Source organism: Halichoerus grypus, chromosome 7, assembly GCF_964656455.1.
Source record: "Halichoerus grypus chromosome 7, mHalGry1.hap1.1, whole genome shotgun sequence".
NCBI classification, from domain to species: domain Eukaryota; kingdom Metazoa; phylum Chordata; class Mammalia; order Carnivora; family Phocidae; genus Halichoerus; species Halichoerus grypus.
In genome coordinates this window covers 155434103-155458220 of record NC_135718.1, presented here as the reverse complement: position 1 = coordinate 155458220, position 24118 = coordinate 155434103, and the positions used below count along the sequence as shown (strand labels likewise).

Here is a 24118-nt window from a genome sequence, read left to right as displayed (position 1 = left end):
GGCGGGGAGAGGGCGGGTGTAGGAGCCCAAGGCACCGCTGGGCCTGGGAGGAGCCCAGGACGGCTGTGAGGAGCAGGGAGCTGCAGAAAACACACGAGCCTCCGTCCCCAGCGCAGGGCCCCTCCGTCCAGGTGTCCGTAATGGAGTTTGAGCTGTGTCGTCAGTGTCAAAAATCTGAGCAGTGACTTCAGCAGGCGGTTGGTTTCCATGGTGTCTGTCTGCAGCGTTGTCAGGCCTGGTCTCCGTGCAGAACTGTGCACACTGTTCATCTGCAAAGGGCACCGCTGCCCATAGGGAGAACTGGAACCCTGCAGAACCCAAGCTGGGTTGTGGGTGTAATTGTCTGGGACCTGGAGGGTGTTTGTGCCCGGACAGGGTGTCCTGCACCGTGGCTGGCGGCTGCCCAGACTAGCCACAGAAAGCCGGTTCGGGTGACGCACCTCCCCTGTCCTGGACTGAGGAAGCGGGCGGGGAGCGGCACCTGGGGACCCTGTGCCTGGGCGGGGGGAGGTCCGCAGGCCCCGGGGAAGAGGTGTGTGCGTGCAGGTTACAGCCTCGCCCCACCGGGCTGGCTCACCCGTTCTTCCCCAGCACCTGCCCTGGGCTCGGTACTTACTGGGGCTGCTGGGGAGACGCCCATCCTCAAGCCCTCCCTGGCGACCCACCTCCTCAGCGTTGGGTGGGCTGGAGGCGCTAACTCCCCCTGGGAACGGAGGAGCAGGCTGCCCAGAGGGAAGGAGTTTGTTCTGGGCCCGGGGTCTACACCTGAGTCAGCAGTGATCTGTGGCCCCAGCGGCAGGGCGAGTGGCTGCGGCACTTCCCGCGCCCGCACATGTCGTAAGTGGGCCAGGTGGGGCCGCGTCTGACTCACCTTGAGTATCTGTGGCCACCCAGAAGTCTTTTCCGGGCCCATCGGCTGGAGATGCCCCCACCTCCTCGGGGAGCCTGCGAGCCCTGTGCTTGGCTGTTCCACTGGCTGTCCTCGCCCCCCGGGGGAAGGCGTTTCGTTAGAGGCCTGAGGCTGGGGATGGGGCCTCTCCGGACTCCTTGCGGCACCTGCATTGGGACGAGGCTGGGAGGCTCCCCCATCCAGTGCCTCAGGGGCCAAGTGTGCTCTTCAGCTCAGCATTTTGACTGGCCGGGCCAGGCAGTAACCTTGATGTCTCACTCCGTGGTCAGCGAACCCTAACAAACCCCTGTGACGTGGGTATTACTAATACTCCCATTTTCAAATGAGAAAACAGGCTTGGTGAGGTTGGATAATTGACTGAAATCACAGGACCTACTAAGTGCTGCTGGGTGAGGTTGGATAATTGACTGAAATCACAGGACCTACTAAGTGCTGCTGGGTGAGGTTGGATAATTGACTGAAATCACAGGACCTACTAAGTGCTGCTGGGTGAGGTTGGATAATTGACTGAAATCACAGGACCTACTAAGTGCTGCTGGGTGTGGAGGATTTTGTCTCCGTGGCCCTCGCCCACCCTGAGTAAGGGCAGACGCTGCTGGCGAGCCTGCCCTCACCTTGTGCCCACAGCCGGAGCAGCCCACTGGGGGACTCCCAGGAGCCGTGCCCGTATGCCCAGGGGTCCCGGAAGTTCTCCTGCTTGCTGGAGGTCCCGGAGGGAGACAACTCCTTGTATGTCGTGTCCCTGTGTGTCAGCAACAGTGCTGGAAGCAAGTCCGGCAGACCCCACACGTTTGAGGGCTACGGAATCCGTGAGTAAGCTCTCCCGTACCCCAGCCCGGAGGCCCCCGTGCCCTCGGACAGCCCCTCACAGATGCTCGGGGGCGGGGCCGGGCGGGCCGGGGTTTGCTGAGCCGGTGCCCTTTGGGGCCTCCTCTGCCAGGGGCCTGGCAGGCGGACGGGGGCCCTGGCAAGATGGCACGGGCAAGTGGTCTGGGCGCTGGGGTGGGGTGCTGCCTGTTTCGGGGGGACGTGCACCACACTCGCTGCCGCATGGGAGCCTGCTCTCCTCCCCCACAGTGCAGCCTGACCCGCCTGCCAACGTCACTGTCACTGCTGTGGACGGAAATCCCCGCTGGCTCAGCGTCACCTGGGAAGACCCCCCCTCCTGGAACTCCTATTTCTACAGGCTGCAGTTCGAGCTCCGGTACCGGGCTGAACGGTCAAAGACCTTCTCCACGTGGATGGTAAATTCCTCTTTACTTCCGGACCGTAAAGTGTGGCGGGGTACTCAGGGCTCCTGGCACGGAGAACACGGTTCTGGGTGCTGCTCTGTGACTCAGCGTGCAGGCCTTGGGTGAGTCTCCGACTCCTCCTGAGCCCTAGTTGTCTCGCGCAGAAATAGGAACGATGATCACAGGCCTGTCTGAGAGGACGCGCGGGACCGCGGCCGGCAGTTGGGTCACACGCGGGTCGAGGGCGTGGCCCGCAGGGTTGTGTGGCCCGGGGAGCCCCGTCGCGCCCTGAGGCTCCGAGCGTCTCTGTGCAGCCTGGAGCTCTCACTCCCTGGACCTGAGAGAGCATGCAGCCGAAGGGCAGGGTGGCCCAGGGCTGCCTGACCAGAGCCCCCGGGCCTCACCCCGCTGTCGCTGTGCCCCCGCCCGCAGGTCCAGGAGCTCCAGCACCACTGCATCATCCACGATGCCTGGAGAGGCATGCGACACGTGGTGCAGCTCCGGGCGCGGGAGGAGTTCGGGCACGGCTCCTGGAGCGCCTGGAGCCAGGAGGCCACGGGCACCCCCTGGACAGGTACTGTGGTGGGCGTGGTGTGGTGGGTGTGGCGCGGATGTTTCAGCTTCGTCGCTATGTAGCAAGTCACCGCCAAAGCGGTGCTGAAATAGCAACCATGTATCCACTCAGGATTTTGGAAGGAAGCCAGGTAGGCAGCTCCCGCCGGGACCTGCGGGACCAGCTGCCGGTCCGACTCGCGGTGCTGGTGGCAGCTGGGGCCTTCGGCCCTCCCTGTGGCCGTCAGCTTCCTGCCGGCCACAGAGGCGCAGGCGGGGGAAGTCACTCCACAGCTTGATGGGAGGAACCGCAAAGAATTTGTAGCTGGGTTTGGTGTACCACAGTTACTAAAAGATGTTAAAGGTGATAATAATTTCCTTTGGGGAATTACTGAAATTACTGTGCTTGATATAGAACATGAAAAATTCCACAAATGTATGAAAAATAATTATTATCAGTATCTTTACCACCTCGAGAAAACCAGCGAGAACATTTTAGTATGCTTCTTTCGTTTTTCTAAGTACATTTGTGTGTGTGTGTGTGTGTGTGTGTGGAGAATACTGTGAGCATTCTCATGTTATCAAATATTTTCCAAAAATGTGTTGTTTCGTAACTGCATGATTAATGTGTTTTTTTAACTGCTGAAAATTTTTTTTAAAGATTTTAAAATTTATTTATTAGAGAGAAAGAGAGAGAGATCATGAGCAGGGGGAAGGGGTAGAGCCCGATGTGGGGCTTGATCCCAGGACCCTGGGACAATCAGCTAAGCCGAAGGCAGACGCTTAATCACTGAGGCACCCAGGCACCCCCAAAATTCCATTTTGTTGGAAAGTTCTTTCTTTGTCTTTAAAAAATGTTGAATCATGGTAAAATATATGTAACTTAATTTTTACCACTGTAGCCATTTTTAAGTATCTATTCAGTGGTGTTAAGTAAAATCTTGCTGTTGTGCAGCCGTCCCCCATCCACTCCCAGAACTCTCCATCCTGCAGAACTGAAACTTTGTCCCCATCAGACATGGAGGGGACCACCTGCTCTCTGTCTCTGAGAGTCACTCCTCATGTAAGTGGAATCAAACGGTAGTTGCGTTTTGGAGACGGGTCTATTCCACATAGCGTGATGTCCTCCAGGTTCATCCGTGTTGTAGCAAGTGTCCGAGTTTCCTTCCTCTTTGAGGCTGAGAAATATTCGTGCACGATGGACCACGTGTTGCCTGTCCACTCATCTGTGGACAGACACTTGAGTTGCTTCCACTTTTTGGCTGCCGTGGCAGATGCTGTAGTGAACACTGCTGTACAAATATCTGTTTGGGGCCCTGCTTTCAGATCTTTTGAGTAAATACCCAGAAGTGAAATTGCTATGTCATACAGTAGTTCTATTTTTAATTTTTTGAGGAACTACCACACTGTTTTCCACCGTGGCTGCACCATTTTACATTCTCATCAGCAATGCCCAGGGATCCGATCACATCCTCCTCCACACTTGGGATTTTCTGTGTTTTGTGTGTTTGTTCTTTGATAATAGCATCCTACTGGGTGTGAAGTGGTATTGTGAGGTTGATTTGCATTTCCATAATGAATAGTGATGTTGAACATCTTTTTATGTGCTTCTGGCCATTTGTATGTCTTCCTTGGAGAAATGCCTGCTCAAGAAGAAAAGTTCTAGGGCGCCTGGGTGGCTCAGTTGGTTAAGCGACTGCCTTCGGCTCAGGTCATGATCCTGGAGTCCCGGGATTGAGTCCCACATCAGGCTCCCTGCTCAGTGGGGAGTCTGCTCCTCCCTCTGACCCTCCTCCCTCTCATGCTCTCTATCTCTTATTCTCTCTCTCGCAAATAAATAAAATCTTGAAAAAAAAAAAAGAAGAAAAGTTCTTTCCCATGTGAACCCCACCTTGTCTTCTGGAGATAAGGCTGCTGGTCTGCTCTCCCGAAGTTCTCCGGGATTCCCAGAGGACCCGCGTCTGCTCGGGTGTCTCTTCCCAGGCTGTTGTGTGGGATGGCCTATGGGTTCCTCACCGGTCTGCTACCTGTCTGCCACCTTCCTCTGAACCTGGTCTCCTTTGTGGGTGTCCCTCTTGAAATTATTGACATCCCCCCACAGTGGGAGACGGTGCAGCTGGGCCACCTGGCCAGCACTGGGTCCAGTCTCTGTTCAGCTTCGAGCTGCTGGGCTTCTGTGCCTTTTTGGAGTGACCCTCAGAGGCTCGGACAGGACACATATCTCCTCCCATAAGCAGCTGAAGCATTTGAGAACCCCATCCTGTGCACATGTGGTTTTGGGGGGTCCTCAAAGCCAGTGGCAAATATGCCCAAGAGAGAAACTGGCTGCCCCCCCCCCCCCCCCCCCCCGCCTGCTGAGGGCAGAGCCAGAGGAGCTTGGGTGGCTAATGTGAGGGGCTGAGGTTGGAGATCGGGGAGCACGTCTGGAGAGTGAGGTTTAGTGAGTTTTACTGACAGTGCAGTTCCTTGGCTGTTTGGGGCACTAGTGGGCTTCCCAACCCCCAGGACCTGAAGACGCAGGCTGTTCCTGCCTCCCAGCCTCAGCGTGGAGTTGGTCACCTCTGGGGGGCACGGGGCTTGTGGAAGCATGCTGGACCGGGGAGTCAGACTGTAGGACCTCTCAGAGCCTCAGCCCTGCCATGTGTTGGGGGGGATGATGCTGTGATCTGTCTTGTTCCCTTCGGAGAGTTGTTTGTTTTTAAAACAAGCTCTGGCCAGTTTTATTAAAGAAATACTTTGCATGATTTACTTTTCACCAGTCTGTTCTGGCCTGCCTCTTGTGATAGCAGACTTGTCTGGATCGGCGGCAGCTGGGTGTGCTCTCTGCGCTCTCTTCCACGCGAGCTGCCCCTGGCGTGGTGGGCCCCAGCGTGGGCTGACGTGCATGGTGCCTTGTTCCCCGTGACCCCGGGCCAGGCAGGTGCTGACGAGGACGACCAGTCTCTCTCTGCCTGTCTGCTCCTCTTCAGGGTCTGCTTGGGGCCGGGCACATACTGTTCCCTTTTCCTGAAATGTTGGAGCCTACAGATGATTGACTCCAGTGACTTTTTTGTTCCCCACCCCAAGGGCAACCCCCAAGATGGCCAGGACGGAGACCCCTTGCAAAAGTTTTTATGAGCGCAAAGAGAAAACATCCTTCAGGAATAGTGGTGCATCCGCAGCTGGGGCTGTTAGCGATGCAGTGTTGCTTCGTTCCTGGGGTGACAGGAGGCAGGCTGGGGGTGTCCCGGGATCACTACCCTGGACTCCAACCCGGAGCCGCTCAGGTGGGATGGGCGGTGTGGAGAAACTTTCCCAGTGGTTGTGGAATGTGCAGGGGGCGTTTGCCCGACTGTAGTGTTGGCAGGCTGCGGGGCCCCCAGCTCCTGGGGGGCCCAGAGAGAGCAGGAAAAGCTTCATGGAGGAGGTTTTTGAGTCGTGTGGTGGAGGGTGTGTGGGAGTGTCCCCACAGAGATGGGGATTATGGCTGTCTGTGTGGCGGGTGGAAAGGGGGCTTTGGGTGAGGCTGGAACACAGGTGTGAGAGTCACAGGACCGGGCGGGGCAGGTGCAGCGGACCTTGGAAAGCCTGCTTGAGGGTGGGGTGGGGGGTGGAGGGTGGAGAGGGCTGGGGGGGCCGCTCCAGCCAATAAGGCCTTCACCCCTGACAGCACCTGATGCATGGAGAACTGCCCCTGATGTCTGGCCGGAAGGAGGGTCACAGCGTGGAGGCCAGTCAGCCTCTCTCACCAGTGGGAGGGCTTCTCCAGACCCCTCCTCCCTCAGCTCTCACGGGGTGACCTTGAGTGAGCCTGGGCTCCCCAGAGCCCCTCTGCAAAGAGAGTGTGGGCCGGGGGCCTGGGAAGCCCATGAGGATAAGCGGGTTATGTCTTGTTGCTCACAAACCCTTCGACCCCCTCACACACTGCTCACCCGCTCACCCACGCTCAGGAAACAAGTAGCACCGAGCGGCCTTGGGGTGCCCTGAGCTCAGACCCTCCAGCCCCCCGCTTCTGTCCCAAGAGGGAAAGTCTGCACCTTCAAGAGCCCCTGGGCATGCGTTTCTGGAGAGACTGTGCCCGTTGCGCTCAGCGCCGCTCCTGACAGGCCCTCTCCCCATGCCTGGCCCCTTGCTTGCCGCCCTCCCGCGGGCCTGAAGCGGGCCTGGCCGCACATGCATGTGCACACACACGCACACCCAGCCAGGCCGCACACACACGCACACCCGGCCCGGCCGCACACACACGCACACCCGGCCTGGACGCACACGCACGCACACCCGGCCTGGACGCACACGCACGCACACCCTGCCAGGCCGCACACGCACGCACACCCGGCCTGGACGCACACGCACGCACACCCTGCCAGGCCGCACACGCACGCACACCCTGCCAGGCCGCACACGCACGCACACCCGGCCTGGACGCACACGCACGCACACCCTGCCAGGCCGCACACGCACGCACACCCGGCCTGGACGCACACGCACGCACACCCGGCCTGGACGCACATGCATGTTCACACACACACGCACACCTGGCCTGGCCGCACACGCACGCACACCCGGCCTGGACGCACACGCACGCACACCCGGCCTGGCCGCACACGCATGTGCACACACACACGCACACCCGGCCCGGCAGCAGTCACCAGTGCGCCGCTCTAACTTGCCAGGTCCTGGGCCCTGGGATTCCGCTGTCTTTGGGGACCATATAAGGTTGCCAACTTTTAATTTTGCTAAGTAAGGACATAAACAGTTAAGTAAAAACTAGCTATTGACATTTACTGTTACCATTATTTCATAAAAGAAGGGAGGGCCGCGTGGGCCGCGTGGGTGTCCGGCGGCCTCTGGGTGGGTTTTCCGCTTTGGCCGCAGAGCAGCGGGCTTCCCTGTAGACCAGCGGGGGTGACTGACTGCTCCCCAGGAGCAGCTCCTCCCTGAGGGTTTGGTGTCTGCTCGGAGGGGAGCAGTGATTGACTTTCTGGCGGGTGGTTTTCAGGTGTGAAGCAGTGAGGGAACCCCGAGTGGGAAGCTGTGCCGGAAGCCCGCCCCCGTGCCCCCTTCCTGCTCGGGCACTGGGGTTCGTCCCTCTCTCCCAGTCACCTCACCTCTCTGCCACCAGCCTCCGCCTCTTTTTCTTTCTTTTTCTGCTTTTTATTCTTGGCTCACTCCTGTTTCCCTCTGTACTCCTGCCCCCGAGCCCTGCCCTTAACTGCTCATAATATACAAACAGTTAGAAAAAAATGTTTTCTGTTCTCTGCCCCCCCATTTTTTATCTATATTGAAATGTAATCGGCATATAACATGGTATTAGTTTCAGGTGTACACCTTAATGATTTGATATTTATGTTGCTGAATGGTGATCACATTAAGTCTGCTTAGCATCCGTTACCACGCATAGTTACAAATTTCTTTTTGTTGTGATGACGACTTTTAAGGTCCACTCTCCTAGCAACTTTCAAATATGCAATGCAGTACTATTAGTCATGGTCATCATGCTGGGCATCACATCCCCGGGGCCCGTTATGTTCTTTGTTCCTAATGCTGAGAGTCAGGTCAGTGTTTAAGCAAATATTAATGTGCCAAGCGGGCGCTCCTTTCAGCATAGGTGTGTCTGGGAGGAAGCCAGCCGCCTTGCTCGGAATGTCTAGGAGATGTTCAGTGTCTTGGTCAAGATCATTTACCTGTCATGAAGGCCTCTGCCATCTTTTATATTGCATTTCTCTATCCTAAAACCCAAGCAAATGAACTCAAACCTGTCCTCAAGTTAATGGAAATGAGTTTCTTGTTTTAAAAACTCGTGTGGAGGGCGCCTGGGTGGCTCAGTTGGTTAAGCAACTGCCTTCGGCTCAGGTCATGATCCTGGAGTCCTGGGATCGAGTCCCACATCGGGCTCCCTGCTCAGCGGGGAGTCTGCTTCTCCCTCTGGCCCTCCCCCCTCTCATGCTCTCTCTCTCTATCTCATTCTCTCTCTCAAATAAATAAATAAAATCTAAAAAAAAAAAAAAAAAAACAACAACTCGTGTGGAAAAAAAGAAAAAAACCCTCACATGTGGTCTATTAACCTTGTCATTCATTCATTTTGTTATGAATATGATACCTCCTCTAATCTTGGAAATATTCCATACAAGGAACACAAGCAGCGGCAGCTACATTTAATGTTTCTAATAGTCTTCCCTAAGTGCTTTTCCATAATAGAAATTTTACTAACTACACAGTTTTTCAGAAAGATGTGTTAAGTTCTAGGTTCACAAAGATGAGTAAGATAGAGTCTCTGAATCTGAGGAATGCTCAACCTAGAGATGGTTTTAAAAATAAAAAAAAAAGGGGCGCCTGGGTGGCTCAGTCGTTAAGCGTCTGCCTTCAGCTCAGGTCATGGTCTCAGGGTCCTGGGATCGAGCCCCGCATCGGGCTCCCTGCTCAGCAGAAAGCCTGCTTCTCCCTCTCCCACTCCCCCCGCTTGTGTTCCCTCTCTCGCTGTGTCTCTCTCTGTCAAATAAATAAATAAAATCTTTAAAAAAAAAAACAAAAAAAAAAAACCCAGGGGCATCTGGGTGGTGCGGTCAGATAAGCGTCTGACTTGATCTCGGTTCAGGTCGTGATCTCAGGGTCAGGAGATCGGCGAGCTCCATGCTCAGCCAGGAGTCTGCTGGAGATTCTCTCTCTCCCTCTGCCCCTCCCCCTGCTTGTGCTCTCCTCTTCAACTCTCCAATAAATAAGTTAATCTTAAAAAAAAAAAAAGTTCATTCTGAGAGCCTGAAAGACTTGCTTCTTACAAAATTTTGGACAACTTCTTTAACCTTCCCGTGCCTCAGTTTCCCCATCTGTAAAGTAGGGAAATCATGATACTGTCTCAGTATTGTTGTGGAGACTACACAGATTGATCCATGCCAGGTGGGGAGATTGGCATGTAGTAGGCGCTCAGAAATGCTGGAGATCATTACAGTTGGTGTGGTTTTGTTGCCACGAGTCACTTCCAGGCACATGGGGGCCTGTGGCTGTCCGTTCCTTCCCCTCCTTCACCCAACATGCCAGCTGAAGGGAGGCTTTAGGAAATATGAAATACTTCTGCCGAAACAGAAAAAAATATGTGCTCCCTTTCTGAGCCTCGGTGTCTTTGTGAGATGGAGCTCACAGCGAGCGCCACACGGGGCCTGGGAGCCTGCGGTGGACGGAGCCTCGGGCCGAGGAGCCTGGATCTGCAGAGAGCTGCCCACAAAGGCCGGTGCTAGCTTTCCTAGTAGCAGTCGTCTAACGTCCCTCGAGCCCGGGTCTCTTCGTCTGCCCAATGAGATGGTTATAGTCACAACAACGCAGCAGTTGCTTTACCCTCCATCTCTGGGGACACGATGGTCTGAATCGGGTCCCCATGGTCATCTCGGGAGTTTCTAAAAAGTCTTATTATGTAAGACTTAATTTTCTTATGCATTAGAAAAATTGTATTCATTCTGGGTTGAGATAAAATTTCCACTTATACCCAGAAATCTAAGCCATCAACAGTTAAACATCCTTCTCTGGACCACATGCCATGTTGGGGATCAGAGCTGAGGGTAGAAACTGGATGGGTCTCCCCTTCTAACTGAACATCTCTCTGGATTTGGAGAGCCTTTAAAACCCCCTGATGTCTGGGTCCCATCCCCGAGATTCTGAGGCCGTAGGTCAAGGATGGGACCCCAAAGCCCACAGATGATCCTGAGTGTGGCTGAGTGTGGGAGGCCCTGGATCCAATGGCCATCTGGGGTCAACTGTATCCCCTGGGTAGGGCTGCCCCCGACTCCTGGTTTTCGCTTCCGTTCGTGCCCCGTACCCTTTGCTCATCCTTCAGTCACCCCTGCTGTGAGTCTACCTGTTCTTGGCTAGGGAGGAACACCAAGGAATCAGGCTGGGTCCTTCCCAGTCCCCGAGGCTAGTTTGGGGCTGATCTGCTGTGTGATCTTGGACAAGTTGCTTTCCCACTCTGGGACTCTGTTTCCTCTGTACAGTGGGGAGGGTGAGCGTGCTCTGGTGTCCGATCCAGGCTGCTAGTGTGTGGTTTCCTCCCCTCCTGGGGACGGCACGGTCCTGCTGGACATTCTCTCCCAAGCAGAAAGCAGTACCGCCTTCTCCTCTGTCCCTTCGTCTACTCCTGCTTCAGAGAGGCTCCACCTCTTTGTGTAAACCATTTCTGTGGTATTTTTAACTTCTTGATGGAAAAATGATGGACTGAAAAGAAAATATTTTAAAATCCAGAGCATTCTACCCTTTGCCTGTCACAGCTCAGCTCTGAGTCCCTTGGGCTCACACTTGCCACAGAGCCTGGCCTTGCATTCGTGCTCTTGCTTCGATGCTTGACCTCCTGCTGCTGGGGGGGGTGGAGGGGCGGTTTCTGCAGAAATAATGCTCTGGGGGGGGGGGGGGTGCTCCTGTGTGTGCCCGAACCATGTCCCTTCTTGGGCCAAGCCTACCAAACCCACCCAGGCAGATGAGAACTTGTTTAAATATTTTTTATTGCAAAAAGGTGAGTAGGAGAACATTAAAATGTTAACAATGCTTATATCTGGTGATGTGTCCTTGTGTTTTTTCCCCTCCTGTGTGTGAATATATGTTATGGTGTATAGTATAATACTCAATAAATAATGATATAAATACGTTTCTTTAGGGACTTTGGATCAGACCACATGAGCCTTTCTTTGTCTTGTGTTTTTCATACATTATGTCCTCAATGTTTTTCTAATTTATTTATTTATTTTAAAGATTTTATTTGCGAGAGAGAGAGAGAATGTGAGCAGGAGGAGGGGTAGAGGGAGAGGGAGAGAGGGAATCTTAAGCAGGCTCCACTCTGAGTGTGGAGCCCTATGTGGGCCTCAATCTCAGGACCCTGAGATCATGATCTGAGCCGAAACCAAGAGTGGGACACTCGACTGACTGCGCCACCCAGGCAACCCTTTTCTAATATATTTTTAAAGACTATTGCAACATATGGGTATATCCTCATTTATATAACCAATCCCTTGGGGTTGACTACTTCGTTATTTCTAACGTAAAGCTCTCTTAAATAACACGGCAATGAGCTCTTCTCTGCTTCTGAGGCCCGTCAGACGGGACTTCAGGGTCGGTGGATCATTAATAGTGAGTCTTCTTCCCCACAGAATCCAGGAGCCCTCCAGCTGAGAGCGAGGTGTCGTCCTCCACGCAGGTGAGCTCGTGTTCTCGTAAGGGGTCAGGGTAGCAGCACCAGGGGGTGGGGACTGTGGGCTGGCACCAGACCGAATTTGGTTCAGATCCCAGCTCTGGCACTTACTGGAGCTGTGGCCGTGGACGTTACTGTCGTCTTCAAGCCTCTGTAAAACGGGGTGAGGGCAGTTCCGTCGTCCCAGATCTGTTGTGGCCAGGGTGGCGCGTGGAGCGGTGCTGGCCTGGCCTGCAGAACCCCTGGGTCTCGCGGCTTCTGTCTCACCTCCGGACTGGTGGACACCACTGAGGGCCTCGCTTGCGACTCCAATTCAGTTCATCCGAGCCCTTCCTCTGTGCGCTCCTGGTGTCTTAATTTTCTGGAAAGAGGATTACCTCCGAAGCTGCTTAACAAATCTTTGGGTAATCCAGTTTCCCATCCAACTGCATGTCCTCCTGTGGTCCTCAATCCCCTAAAGGCCAGCTGAGCTGCGAGGCTCAGCGCCTCCTGGAGCTAGGCGGCCCGGGGAGGGAGCCCGGGGCCTTGCTCCTTACCCATATCTGCAGGGCTGTCCGGGCACCAGCAGAAGCAGCTCCCGGGGGAAGCCTATGCGGTGCGGCCACATCACTCCCACCCGAGCCAGGGTGTGGGGACGGATGCTCGCTGGGGGCTGGCCCAGCTGTGCTCTGCTCTGGGCTTGCACCTGCAGTCTTGTTCCATCCTGATGATAACGACGTTCAGAGCCAGGATGGCTATGCCTAGAAGGGAAGAAAGTGACACCCACAGGGGTTCCAAAATCTGCCCAAGGTCACAGAGCTAGTGAGTGTGGGCCCAGGATTCTAGTCTGTGGTTTTCCCAGGACATGGTGGCGCGTACGCCCTGGCGTGGGACCTGGGGGACAGTGCTGCGTTCGCCTGTCTGTTGAGTATCTCCTCTGGGGACGGTGCTGCGCCCCCGGCTCTTGGTGGAGAGGCAGACAGGAAGAAGTCCCACCTTGAGTAGGCAAAGTGTAGCACAACTAGTGTAAATAAGAGTGCAGATGCTGAGTGTGTCAGGTCAGAATGGAGAGGTCCCTGAGACAGAGGGCAGATGGTCTTGGAGGGGGTGCCTGAGCTGGGGCCCAAATGATGGTGGGATCTGCAGGAACCGGCTGACGGGGGACTCTCTCTTTTAGGCACTGACTACTAACAAGGACAATGAAAGTAGTCTCTCTCAAAATCCTGCAAATGCAACCAGCCTCCCAGGTAAGGACCGGGTATTTTTTCTGGTGGTCTAAGGGGCACAGAATGCTTCTCTGACTTGGAAATGTTGCCAGAAGGCCAGTCCGCAGAAGGAAAGGGGCAACGGCAGAAATGCTGAGGGAACCATAAGCAGAGTGGCGCAGACCAGTGAAACGTCCCTCAGTTGGCCCAGAATACGAATACACGTGCCACAGACAATGTTACTGGAGTCTGAAATGGAAAACGTGTTGAGGGAAGCCTTTATTTTGGGCGCCCTTGACTCCAGGGCTCTGCTTCCCTATTACCTGCGAGACCAGGAGAGCTTACCAACATCTGCACCAGGAAGAGTCACGGGTCTGCCCTACGTGCGGGCCTCCTGGGGCCTGGACTCTGGAGCCTCAGCCATGGGGCAGCCGCGTCTGACGGCTCTTGGCATTCTGAGGAGGCCCTTGGCCTCTGCCCCCACGCAGGCCGCCCAGGCCCGCATCCCGGGGGCAAGCCCTGCTAACTGCCTGGGGCTGGGGACTCAAGGCGAGTGAGCCCCTCCCCCCTGTCTCCGGGGCTGTGCTGTGCGGGGGCGGGGCGGGGGGGGCCCTCAGGCTCAGACAAAGAGGCCCGTGTAAGTTAACAGAGGGCTGGGAGACAGGCCAAACAGAGGCGGACATAGAGCAAAGGGCAGCTTAGAGATAACAGAGGGCATGTCCAGTTGGGGGAATCACAGAAGGTTCTGTGGCCTTGAGTGGTGTGTGGGGGGAGGGGAGGCTAGGGTGCCGGCTCCAGGGTTGTGGTGGGGGAGGGGCCCTCTCGGGATGAGCTCATCTAGCCCCATCTCTGTAAAAGGCTGTCTGTGGGCTGATGACTCCCAAATTCAGATCCCGCGTCTGATAACCCAGTCAACTATCCAACGGCCTGGATGACGTGTCCACTTGGTGTGATGCTCACTAGAAATCTCAAACTTGGGTCTGAAACAGACCCTCGATGCCACCTCCCCTTGCCGGGCCAAATCTGTTCTTCTCCATCCTCCTCATCTTTTTTTTTTTTTCGTTTAAAGATTTTATTTTATTTTATTTTTAAAGATTTTATTTATTTATTTGAGAGAGAGAGAATGAGAGAGAGCACATGAGAGGGGGGAGGGTCAGAGGGAGAAGCAGACTCCCCGCAGAGCAGGGAGCCTGATGCGGGACTCGATCCAGGGACTCCAGGATCATGACCTGAGCCGAAGGCAGTCGCTTAACCAACTGAGCCACCCAGGCGCCCTAAAGATTTTATTTGCTCATTTGAGACACAGAGATACAGAGAGAGAGAGAGCATGAGCAGGGAGAGAGGCAGTGGGAGAGGGAGAAGCAGGCTTCCCGCTGAACAGGGAGCCCGATGCGGGACTTGATCCCAGGACCCCAGGATCATGACCTGAGCCGAAGGCAGATGCTTAACCATCTGAGCCACCCAGGCGCCCCTCCATCCTCCTCATCTTGGTAACTGGCACACATTCGCTGGGTTGCTCAAGCTGGAGGGGGGTTGGGGGCAGGCATGCTCCCTCTTCTACCCCCGCCCATGTCCAGTCCCTTAGCGGAGACACATCCGGGAGCTGCCCCTCTCACCACCGCCGGCACCTGGGCCCTCCGCCACTGCCTCTCCCCTGCCCTGTGGGACTTCAGGAGCTGCCTGCTGGTCTCCCGGCTTTCACTGTTAACCCCCAACAGACTCTTTTCTGACCAGCAGCCAGAGTGACTCTGAGATCACAAGTCCAAGCTCTGGTCTCTGTGGGGTCAGGCCCCCATCCTTAGACCTCGTCTCTCCCATTCTCCCTGTCACTCACTCTGCCCTCCTTGCTCTTCAGCACATGCCCACCTCAGGGCCTTTGCACATACTGCTTTGCTCTGCCTGCATGCTCTTCCTCCAGCCTCCACTAGGTCAGCTTCTTTACACATCCAGGTCTCTGCTCAGATGCCCCCTTGTCAGGGGACCTGTCCCAGCCACCCCGTCTGATGGAGCTCCCCTGCTGTCACTCTGTTCTTCCTCTGATTTTCACTGTCACTACTGAGGTCATATTACACATTCATTTGTTTGTCTTTCCCGTGATTAGAATGTAAGATCCAGGGGCTCCTGGGCGGCTCGTCGGTTGAGTGTCCGACTCTTGGTCTCAGCTCAGGTCTTGGTCTCAGGGTTGGGAGTTCAAGCTCCACATTGGGCTCCATGCTGCTTGGGGACCAAGTGGAGGGACAGATAAGACATGACACCCCATTGGAGAAAACCTGGTTTATTTTTATTTTTTAAAGATTTTATTTATTTATTTGACAGAGAGAGACACAGCGAGAGAGGGAACACAAGCAGGGGGAGTGGGAGAGGGAGAAGCAGGCTCTCCGCTGAGCAGGGAGCCCGACGTGGGGCTAGATCCCAGGACCCCGGGATCGTGACCTGAGCCGAAGGCAGATGCTTAACAACTGAGCCCCCCAGGCGCCCTGAAAACTTGATTTAACCCGAGTTCCTGACGTTGTCCTCAGTGGGGCTGCCACTGGTGACATCCCGGAGCCTTCGGTGTCTTGCACCCCCTGTGCCTTGTGGGGACAGGCTGAACCCCACTAGGAAGGCCGCGCTGAGTGGGCGTCTGCGGCCGGCCACAGGAGCTTGGAAGCTCGGAGCGGCTCCAGGTGGTGCGGTCCTGGGGTCAGATTGGCTGGGGCCGGGACGCTGGTCAGCCCTTCGCGCGGCCCGCTGGCTCGCAGAGCATTTCCTCCTCTAGGACGGAGGTTCCTTTGCGGCTTTGGACTGTACCAGCTGAGTGGTTTCTCTCCCTCTTCCTGCTCCTGTTTCTCCTCGTCTTCCTTCTCCTAGTGCAAGACTCTTCTTCGGTGCCGCTGCCCGCCTTCCTGGTGGCCGGAGGAAGCCTGGCCTTTGGGACACTCCTGTGCATCGGCGTCGTCCTGAGGTGAGCGGGGCTGGGGTGGCCGGGGGGCACCCTCCTCCTCCTCCTCGGGCTGATTTGGGGTATATTAGGGGAGGAACTGACGAGATTGGATGACACATTAGATGAGGAGAAGGAAAGGGGGTGAGTCAGGGTGCCCCTCGAGTCTCCAGCCTCGGCAGCTGGGCGGATGGCGGTGTCAGTCCCGCGGAGACTGGGGGGCGACGGGGGGGCAGTGATTCTGCTTGGGGGCGTGGAGTTTGAGGTGCCTGTGAGAAGCCCGGGCGGACATGTTTGGTAGACGGTTCGGATCACTGCCGGTGAGTAGGGGGGACGCGCATGAGGCCGTGACAGTCCCTGGAATTCAGAGGTTGAAAACTTGTGTGGACGCAGTGGGACCGGGAAGCCTGCTTGATAGAAGCGGAGGGGGCGGCGTCTGTCAGACACCGAGGAGGCCCCTCAGGCTCGGGGGCTGCCGTGTGATATGACCTTGCCTGTCCTCCAAGAGCCACATACCGACGTGGTTGTAGGGCCACGTGAGAAACGCCACGGAAGTCTGTGAACAGGCAAGTCCGAGGTGCCTGGCCAGACCCCCTTGGGAATATCCCACAGCTCAAAACAAGCAGACCTAGAGGGTCACCTGTCAGTGCTCTGTCCAGGCCTGTCCTCCAGCGCCGGTGAGTTGGCGCCATGCCCGCGTTGCTCCATCTCTCTCTCTCTCTCCTGTTGGCCATTGGTTTTGTCCCTGTTCCCAAGCTTGCAGGGACGTCAGCCAGCCGTGCTCCTCCCACGGGGGCAGTAAAGAACACGCCCGGTGCTCATGACTGTAGTGCAGGACCTTGCGGTTTTGCACGTGCCGAAGACCTAAAGGAGGTCAGGCCGGGCCCTCGGCGGAGAGAGTACGAGCGCAGGAGGACCCTCAGTCTGTCCCTCCTTCTTCTCCCTCATGTGTGGCTTTCCGGGGTTCTCGCGGTGACTGTGAGGGGTGTCTGGGGAGGAAGGGGTAGAGAGACTTCCCCACTCGTGGGATCCCCACAGAGACTCTGAGCCAGCTCTGCCACCAAGGTGGTCTGGGTTGGAAGATGAACGAGGTGACATCTCAAACGGTGTTCAGGGTTGTGTCCACTCTGATTCCCCAGTGAAGAGGCGAGCAGCGTGTGCAGGAGACGAGGCTCCGGGTGTGTGGAGGTCACTCCGTGGAGGGGCTGAGAGCTCACTGTCTTGTGGGGACCAGGGAGGGGCCGTGCCAGCGTGCCGCGTTCTTCCTCCTGCCTTCCGAGGGACCCACCGCAGACCCGACAGAGTCCCTGGCAGGGTTTCCACTGGGCAGATGAGGAGTCGGGAGCTGGGAGGCTCGGGGTAATGACAGCTGGTGCTGAGAAAGCCGACTCCAGCCCAAAGCTCGTGCTCTTGGGATAGGGCCTTACGGGTCCATTTGTCAGATTCTTTAATTTTACAAGTGAGGAAACAGCTCTGAGAGGTGAGATGACTTGCCCCAGGATGCGAGCTTGTTACTAGCAGAGCCAGGACTAGAACCCGTGGCCCCAGAGCCCCTGCCCACCAGGCTGGCCTGCTGTCGGCTAGCAGGTGGGCCCAGTGGCCTTGAGAACACGCCGCGCCGTCTCCGCGTGCTGTGGGGCTGCCGGTGGGGAAGCGTTAGGTTGGGACTGACCACCCCGTTCCTCGTGAACCTTGTTTGCTGATCTGCGGACGGTGCGTGGACACGGGCTGCTTGCTACGCAGCCGGCGCCCTGGAGACACGGACGGGCCGAGGGCCCTGTGTGGACGCTCGTCAGCGGTTTGTCTCCCAGCCTGGCGAGGTTCCGTTTTCTGTCGTGTTAAGCAAATGTATTTGGGAACAGGCCAGTTATTTCAAGTGATGTCCCCAAAGCCCACATGTGGAGAAAGGTGTATAAACTTGGGGAAGCTGGGAATTTGGGAGAGCTGGGGCAGCCGCCGGGTGCCACGTCACGGCAGGTGGAACGCGGCAGGCCGGCCGACGCACAGCCTGCCCGCCCGTCATACCGTGTTTTTCTGGGTAATACATTTATTGTGCGTCTTAAGCAAAGCATAGTATCTCCTAAAATTTTCCCACCATTATTAGTGACAATTAAAAAACATTTAAATGTGCCTTTGGAAACAGGTGTGGCAGCTTCTGAAGCGGGTGTTCTCACTTGGGCCGGTTCCCCCAGCCCCCCCCCCCCCCCCCCCCGCGCTCCTCCTGCAGGTCATGCCTCGAGGCGCGGGACACAGGATTTTCAAAGCTGAGAGTTACTTTTCTGCATATTTTTCGGGAATGGAGTGGCGCTTGAGTGAGGACTTCCTGTGGGCATGCCTGCTTAAATCATCGTGAATCAACTCTGTGTCTCATTCCAATAGTTTAAAACCACTGAAAACACGGGGCGCCCCTGGTGGCCACGGGAGTGGCTGTGTCCGTGGACTTCTCACTAGGGCTTGGTTACTCCATGTCACTTGTTTAAAAGAGTGACAGTTGTTCAAATGTTTCTAAAATTTTGTTTTAGCTGCAGAGCCTTTTCTTTAAGTAAAACGTCACGAAGCACAAATACGTACGGCAGACGGAAGGCAGGGGCTGAGGTGTATGAGGCCGGGCAGCGAGGCCCCACCCTCTCTAGCCCCTGGCCCGCCCGGACCCCCACTCAGGCCAGAGCAGCGCCCGCTGTGGACACCCCGAGCCTGGCTGCTTCCGAAGTCGCTTCGAGCTTAGTGATTTTTAGGAAGCGTCTCATTCAAAGTAGTTCTTTTTTTTAAAGATTTTATTTGTTTGACAGAGAGAGACACAGCGAGAGAGGGAACACAAGCAGGGGGAGTGGGAGAGGGAGAAGCAGGCTTCCCGCAGAGAAGAGGGCCCGATGCGGGGCTCGATCCCAAGACTCTGGGATCATGACCTGAGCTGAAGGCAGACGCTTAACAACTGAGCCACCCAGGCGCCCCAACTCAAAGTATTTCAAAAGAAGAAAAGCTCGTCTTTCTCAGTTACCCATCCAGTTACTTGCTTTGTAAAAAGGAGGTCAGATACTGCTTTCTGTGTGGGTTAACTAATGTCGATAGAGACTGAAATTGTGATATAGGCTTATTTGCTACATAGTGACAACTAGAAAGAAGAAAAAAATCATGCATTATCCAAAGACAGCCGCTGTTAATTTTTAAAACGTAAATGTGACCAAACTCCAGCAAACAGGAAACTGAGGTCCTGTGTGTGCAGCTCCACGAGCACGCACAAAGTGAGCACACCCTTGCAGCCCGCATCCAGATCGAGACGTGTTCATGTTTGGGTGAGCTTCCCGAGGCTCTTTCCTCGGCCCAGTTTCTTGTTTTTATGTCGCCGTGATGACTCTGCATCTACAACTGAGTCCTGCCTTTTACCTTTAGCATCAGCTAGAACATAAGCATGCTTCCGCCGCATCTCGCTTCTCTGTAGCGCTCACTTACCTCGGCTGCGGGCGCCGCCAGGCCGGTGTGCCCAGGCTCATGCACCAGCCTCAGCTGCCGGGGCTTAGCTGGTTTTGCTCTTACAGACAACACTGTGTGGAACGGCCTTGTGCAGAAAGCTTTTCCCACAGCTCTGCAGTTTCCTTAGGGTGTATTCCCAGAAGTGGAATTCCTGGGTCAGAGGGTCTGAGTATTTGGAAACCCCGAGTGTCCTGACTGCCCCCCCGTCGTGTCCGGAGGGAGGTGGCTCCCCTGAGGGTCCGGCGCCGCCGCGGGAGCCCCTGCTGCGCTGGGTGCCCGTCGTGCTGAGTGGGGACCTGCAGTCACGCCCCGCGCACTGTTTATTCCCCTTGGATCACAGGCTCGATGCCAGTGGTGGATTTGGAGCCAACGGTCAGTGATTTATCGTCACCAGGACAGGAATAGCCTGTTGATATAAAAAGAAACCCAAGGAAAACCCCCAAACCTTGTTTTTGACCTTGGTTTCCCTCCTCCCTCCAAGCCCTTCCTGGAGCGGCTGATGTGAGGTGGGCCCGAGGGAGGCACGTGGCCCCACTCTGGGGTCGGTGGGCGACAGTGGGGAACCGGGGGCAGGGTCCAGGGGCCCCGACGCGGCTCTGGAGATGACTGTCCCCGGCTCGTGTCTCTGGTCGGCCGAGTGACTTTTCTTGGTTCCTGAGCCCTGGCTGTGGGCCCAGCGCCGAGCGGGCGAGGGGAGCTGCGATCAGAGAGATGTCTATCTCCTTCCTGTTTGGCGTCCCCTTCCTGCCAGATGAGTCACTTGTACCCGCGTGGTGCCCACGGCGGGGTCTGTGAGGACCCACCAGAGGTGCCGGGGGGTTGGAAGCAAGAGGAGGGGCAGGGCTGTTGCGGGAGTGGGCAGCCCTGTCCCGCTGCCAGTTACCTGCCCCCGCCCGCCTTCGCCTGACCCAGAGGCGGGAGGCCCCTTTTCCTTCCACACGGAAAGAATACCCTCTGTTTTTTAATGGGTTTGGGACCCATGATGTGTACCTGTGGGCAGCCTCTGGAACAGGACCAATTAAGTCCCTAGTGCCATAAAGGGTTGCTCATGGCCACACAGGCCTCAGTTTCCCCATTTGTCAACGGGACCAACAATACGTACCTGCCCCCCCGAGTGTTTTTGAAATAGTATTGCATAACCCCTGGTGATGGAATGAATGGTTTTCCCTGTTTTGAGCGGAGAGCTGCCCTTCTTCACTCGGGCTTGTCACAGGGGGAGCTAAGCACCTGTGTGGTTTGTCTTTGTCCCTGTGAAGGTTCAAGAAGACGTGGAAGCTGCACACGCTGAAGGAAGGCAAGGCGAGCGTGCACCCGCCGTACTCGCTGGGACAGCTGGTCCCTGAGAGGCCCAAGCCCACCCCGGTGCTGGTGCCCCTCATCTCCCCGCCGGTGTCCCCCAGCAGCCTCGGGTCTGACAACACCTCGAGGCACAGCCGACCGGATGCCAGGGGCCCACAGAGCCCTTACGACATCAGCAACAGAGACTACTTCTTCCCCAGATAGCGGCGGGCAGGCTGCCAGGCCCTCCGAGCCTCGTGAGTGACGAAGCACAAACTAGCTCATCTCAGGTGCTGGGGCCTCATGGAAGGTGCTTCACTTCCCGAAACAGGGTTGCTGCCTCTGTCCAGAAGGAAGAGGTGGCTGAGTCTTGGAACCACCCTTTCCCAAGTGCCTTAAAGGGGTCGATCCCCGGAGGAGGCAGGTCACCATCGTACTGGACACTCAGGTAGACGAGCTGCCAGCCACCCACGCACGCAGACTCCTCTGCGCGAGCGGCAGCCTGCGCCAGGTGGGACGGATTTCCAGCCGAGACTCCCCGGGCACCTCCTGGCCTGCCGAGCAGCTCCGCCTTCCAGCCTCAGTTCTTGGAGCCCGCGTGCCTTGGCAAGTCAGCCTTTCCAGGCCTGAGGATGGGAGAAGCACCTGCCTTTCTTCCCCACACCTGAAAATAGCACAGCGGGTCGCCTAGTATCTCAGGGCCTGGTGGTTTGAAATGGAATTGTAATTAGTTCCTCATTAGCATTTTGCTAAATGTGAATGGCGATCCCAGGCACTTGCTGAATCCAGAGCAGGTGCACTGGCTCGACTTCCCTCTTTGGATCCCAGGACTTCAGGAGGAGAGAAGCAGAGAAGAGAGGGGACGGTCGTGGGGAGACAGGCCTCCGTGTCCTCCCCCGGGGTGGCACTGCCCGGGGACCCGGCCTCTGGAAGCCAGCTTCCCTGTCTCCCCACCCTGCTCCCCCGCGAGGAGGACTGGCAGGGGCTTCTGCCTGGGGTGGGGGGGCGGGTTGCAACTGCTGTTCTTCTACCTTGTTTTCAGCTGAGCCTGAGAAACAAGGGAAGATAATGTTTATGTGAAAAGACAGAGAACCCGGCAAGAATGTATTTTAACTTGTTTTTCTTAAAAAAAAAACCCCAAAACTGCTGTTTTATCTTCGAGGGTGGGAGAGCCAGTATTCGCTGAGTGTCCGTATATGAGTAACTTGGGGGAAAAGCACAATAACCTTGTTTAGCACAAAATTGAGTCAAGTGAAAAAGGAGGAGAAAAGATAATTTTCCTTTTATAGAGCAGAGAGTCTGGTTTCATTCTACATCTTGTTTTTGTCTTAAAAAGTGAGAACATAGTCTGTCTCCTTTAACCTGGGGAAAGCAGCTGCTTACCCCGCCAGGCCGGGGCGGCGGAGAGGGTGTCCGGCCCCCACCCCCGAGCCCTTGGTTGTGGGAGGGGGCTCCCTACAGAGTCCCCCACCTCGGGGTCTTCTTAGTTCCTCGATTTGATTCAGCCCAGCTAGGATCAGAGCACCCACTGACTGGCCGCGTGGCCTCACCGGCACCCTCGTGGCGAGTCCGGGCTTTGACAATTCAGGGATGCGTGTGGTCACCGAAACGAGGGCCCTCGAGCAGCATGGGGTGTCCCAGAATGAAGCTGTGGTTACAGGCAGCCTCGTAACCACCGCTGAACATTTACCAGACCACAGACTTTTCTAGTAGCCTGCTTTTTTTAGACAAACAACCACCAGCACCAGACAGGTGGTGAGAGGATGAAAATGACCGGGTGTCCTTACCGGTTGCCAGGGTCAGGCCGCGCTGCCCAAGTCCATAAATCTCAGGCCCTGTTGCTGCTCTAGGCAACTAGTCTTCAGTTGACCGAAGTTAGGCAGGTGTCTTGTTGTTGTTTTTCTCTAAAGTTTCTTTGAGAACAGCAAAAATGCCGTTAAAGGGAAATATGCAAAACGAGAATGTGCATGAGAAAGGTCTTTACCTCTTGGGCGAGGTTAGGTTTTACTGGAGCCGAGGCGGTGGAAGATGGACGGGCAGATAGCAGGCAGCCCCTGGCTGCTGAGAGCCGCCAGCTTTGATCTCGCAACTGTTATTGCTTTCATTATTATTGTAATGAAACTGCCTTTTTTTTTTTACCTGTATTGGAGAGGGTTTTTCCCCTTTATGTCTACATAAGCTAGTGAAAATGAAGGAAGAGGGTTTCTCTGTGAGCACAGGTGCCCCGCTAAGCTCTGTGCTCGAGTCCGCGGGCCGTGAGCGCGCTCCTACCCGTGGTCACCGCCCCGGGTCCGGCAGGGCACCTGTTGCCTGTCCTCCTCAGCAGATGTCACCCACCTGGCCTGCAGGACAGCCAGACCGAGAGGACAGCTCCTCCTGCTGGGTGGGAAACGCTGAAAATATGCTGGTTCAGGGTCTAAATGTGCTCAGTAATTCTTGTAGCATTAATGAAAACTTTTTTGAAATGTCAAGGGGGTAGCATTGAATGGACCTACGAAGCCTTCGGTGACCCCGAGAGCTCTTTGTTCTGACGAGGTCTTGCCCTTGAGGCCTGTTTGCCGGGCTCTGGTCTCACAGAACCTCTGCCGGTTCCCTGCTCTCCTGGGGGCGGGACACCTTGATAAAGGGTCGGGAGCCCACCGGGTGGTGAGCAGAGCCGTGTGGGGTAGGCTGGGCCTGGTCATGGTTTCGGGGCTTCCTGCAGAACGTTCAGGATCGTCTTGCCTCCTCAAAGGTACTGAAGGTTGACTCACTTGGGGAAGAGTCTGTCCTCCAGTTTCAGGTGGAGTTGGTGAGAAACGGGTCTTCATCTGGAGAAGCAGGGGCGACGGGGGGCCCTTCAGAGGCCACGCCGGCTTTCTCACGTGGCAGGCGGCAGTGGGGCTGTTGTTGGGAGGCAGGCCAGCTGGTTCGGCGTCTGTCCCCCACGTATCCCCTGCGTCCCTCCAGCATCGCGTCCTCTGTGTGGCCTGGTGGCAGAGCCGGGGAGTTTCTATGACAACCTTACTGATTATTAAAGAACGCTGTCGGTTTTATGAACATGTGCTCAGATGAAGGTCTGCTGTAGAAAGAGCACTGGAACAGCACGTAGCAAGGCTGTGAATTAGCAGAGACACCACGTTTGGATGGGGATCACACACCCGTTAAATACAATACCTCAGCTTTTTTTTTTGGAGAAAAATAGTTTTAATTTTTGTTTTTATTTTTTACCTAATTACCTGAAAGCAAATACCGAAGGCTGATGTCTGTATGTGGGGCAAGGGTCAGTATAATGTTTTTCAGTATTTTTCTTTTTATCAGCTATTTTCCATTCGAAGTGAAAATTGTAAATGTTTGAAATAAATAATTTCTAAAAATATGCTGGAGACGTAATTATGCTTTGGGCACCCGGCCGTTTGGAGGAAAGACTTGCCCAACTAAAGA

The 24118-nt window shown here is 55.7% G+C and overlaps 1 protein-coding gene across 2 annotated transcripts in view; it reads left to right on the top strand.

The window, feature by feature from the left end:
* The window catches only part of IL6R (interleukin 6 receptor), a 41854-nt gene extending 17801 nt beyond the window's left edge, over window positions 1-24053 (top strand). For both annotated transcript variants that reach the window (XM_036086862.2, XM_036086863.2), the window contains exons 4-10: window positions 1538-1719; window positions 1988-2154; window positions 2575-2716; window positions 11802-11848; window positions 12999-13068; window positions 15877-15970; window positions 20674-24053. In XM_036086862.2, coding sequence (XP_035942755.2) covers window positions 1538-1719; window positions 1988-2154; window positions 2575-2716; window positions 11802-11848; window positions 12999-13068; window positions 15877-15970; window positions 20674-20920 — 949 coding nt within the window. In that variant the 3' untranslated portion in view covers window positions 20921-24053. The remainder of the gene's footprint in view (window positions 1-1537; window positions 1720-1987; window positions 2155-2574; window positions 2717-11801; window positions 11849-12998; window positions 13069-15876; window positions 15971-20673) is intronic.
* Window positions 24054-24118: the final 65 nt, after the last annotated feature.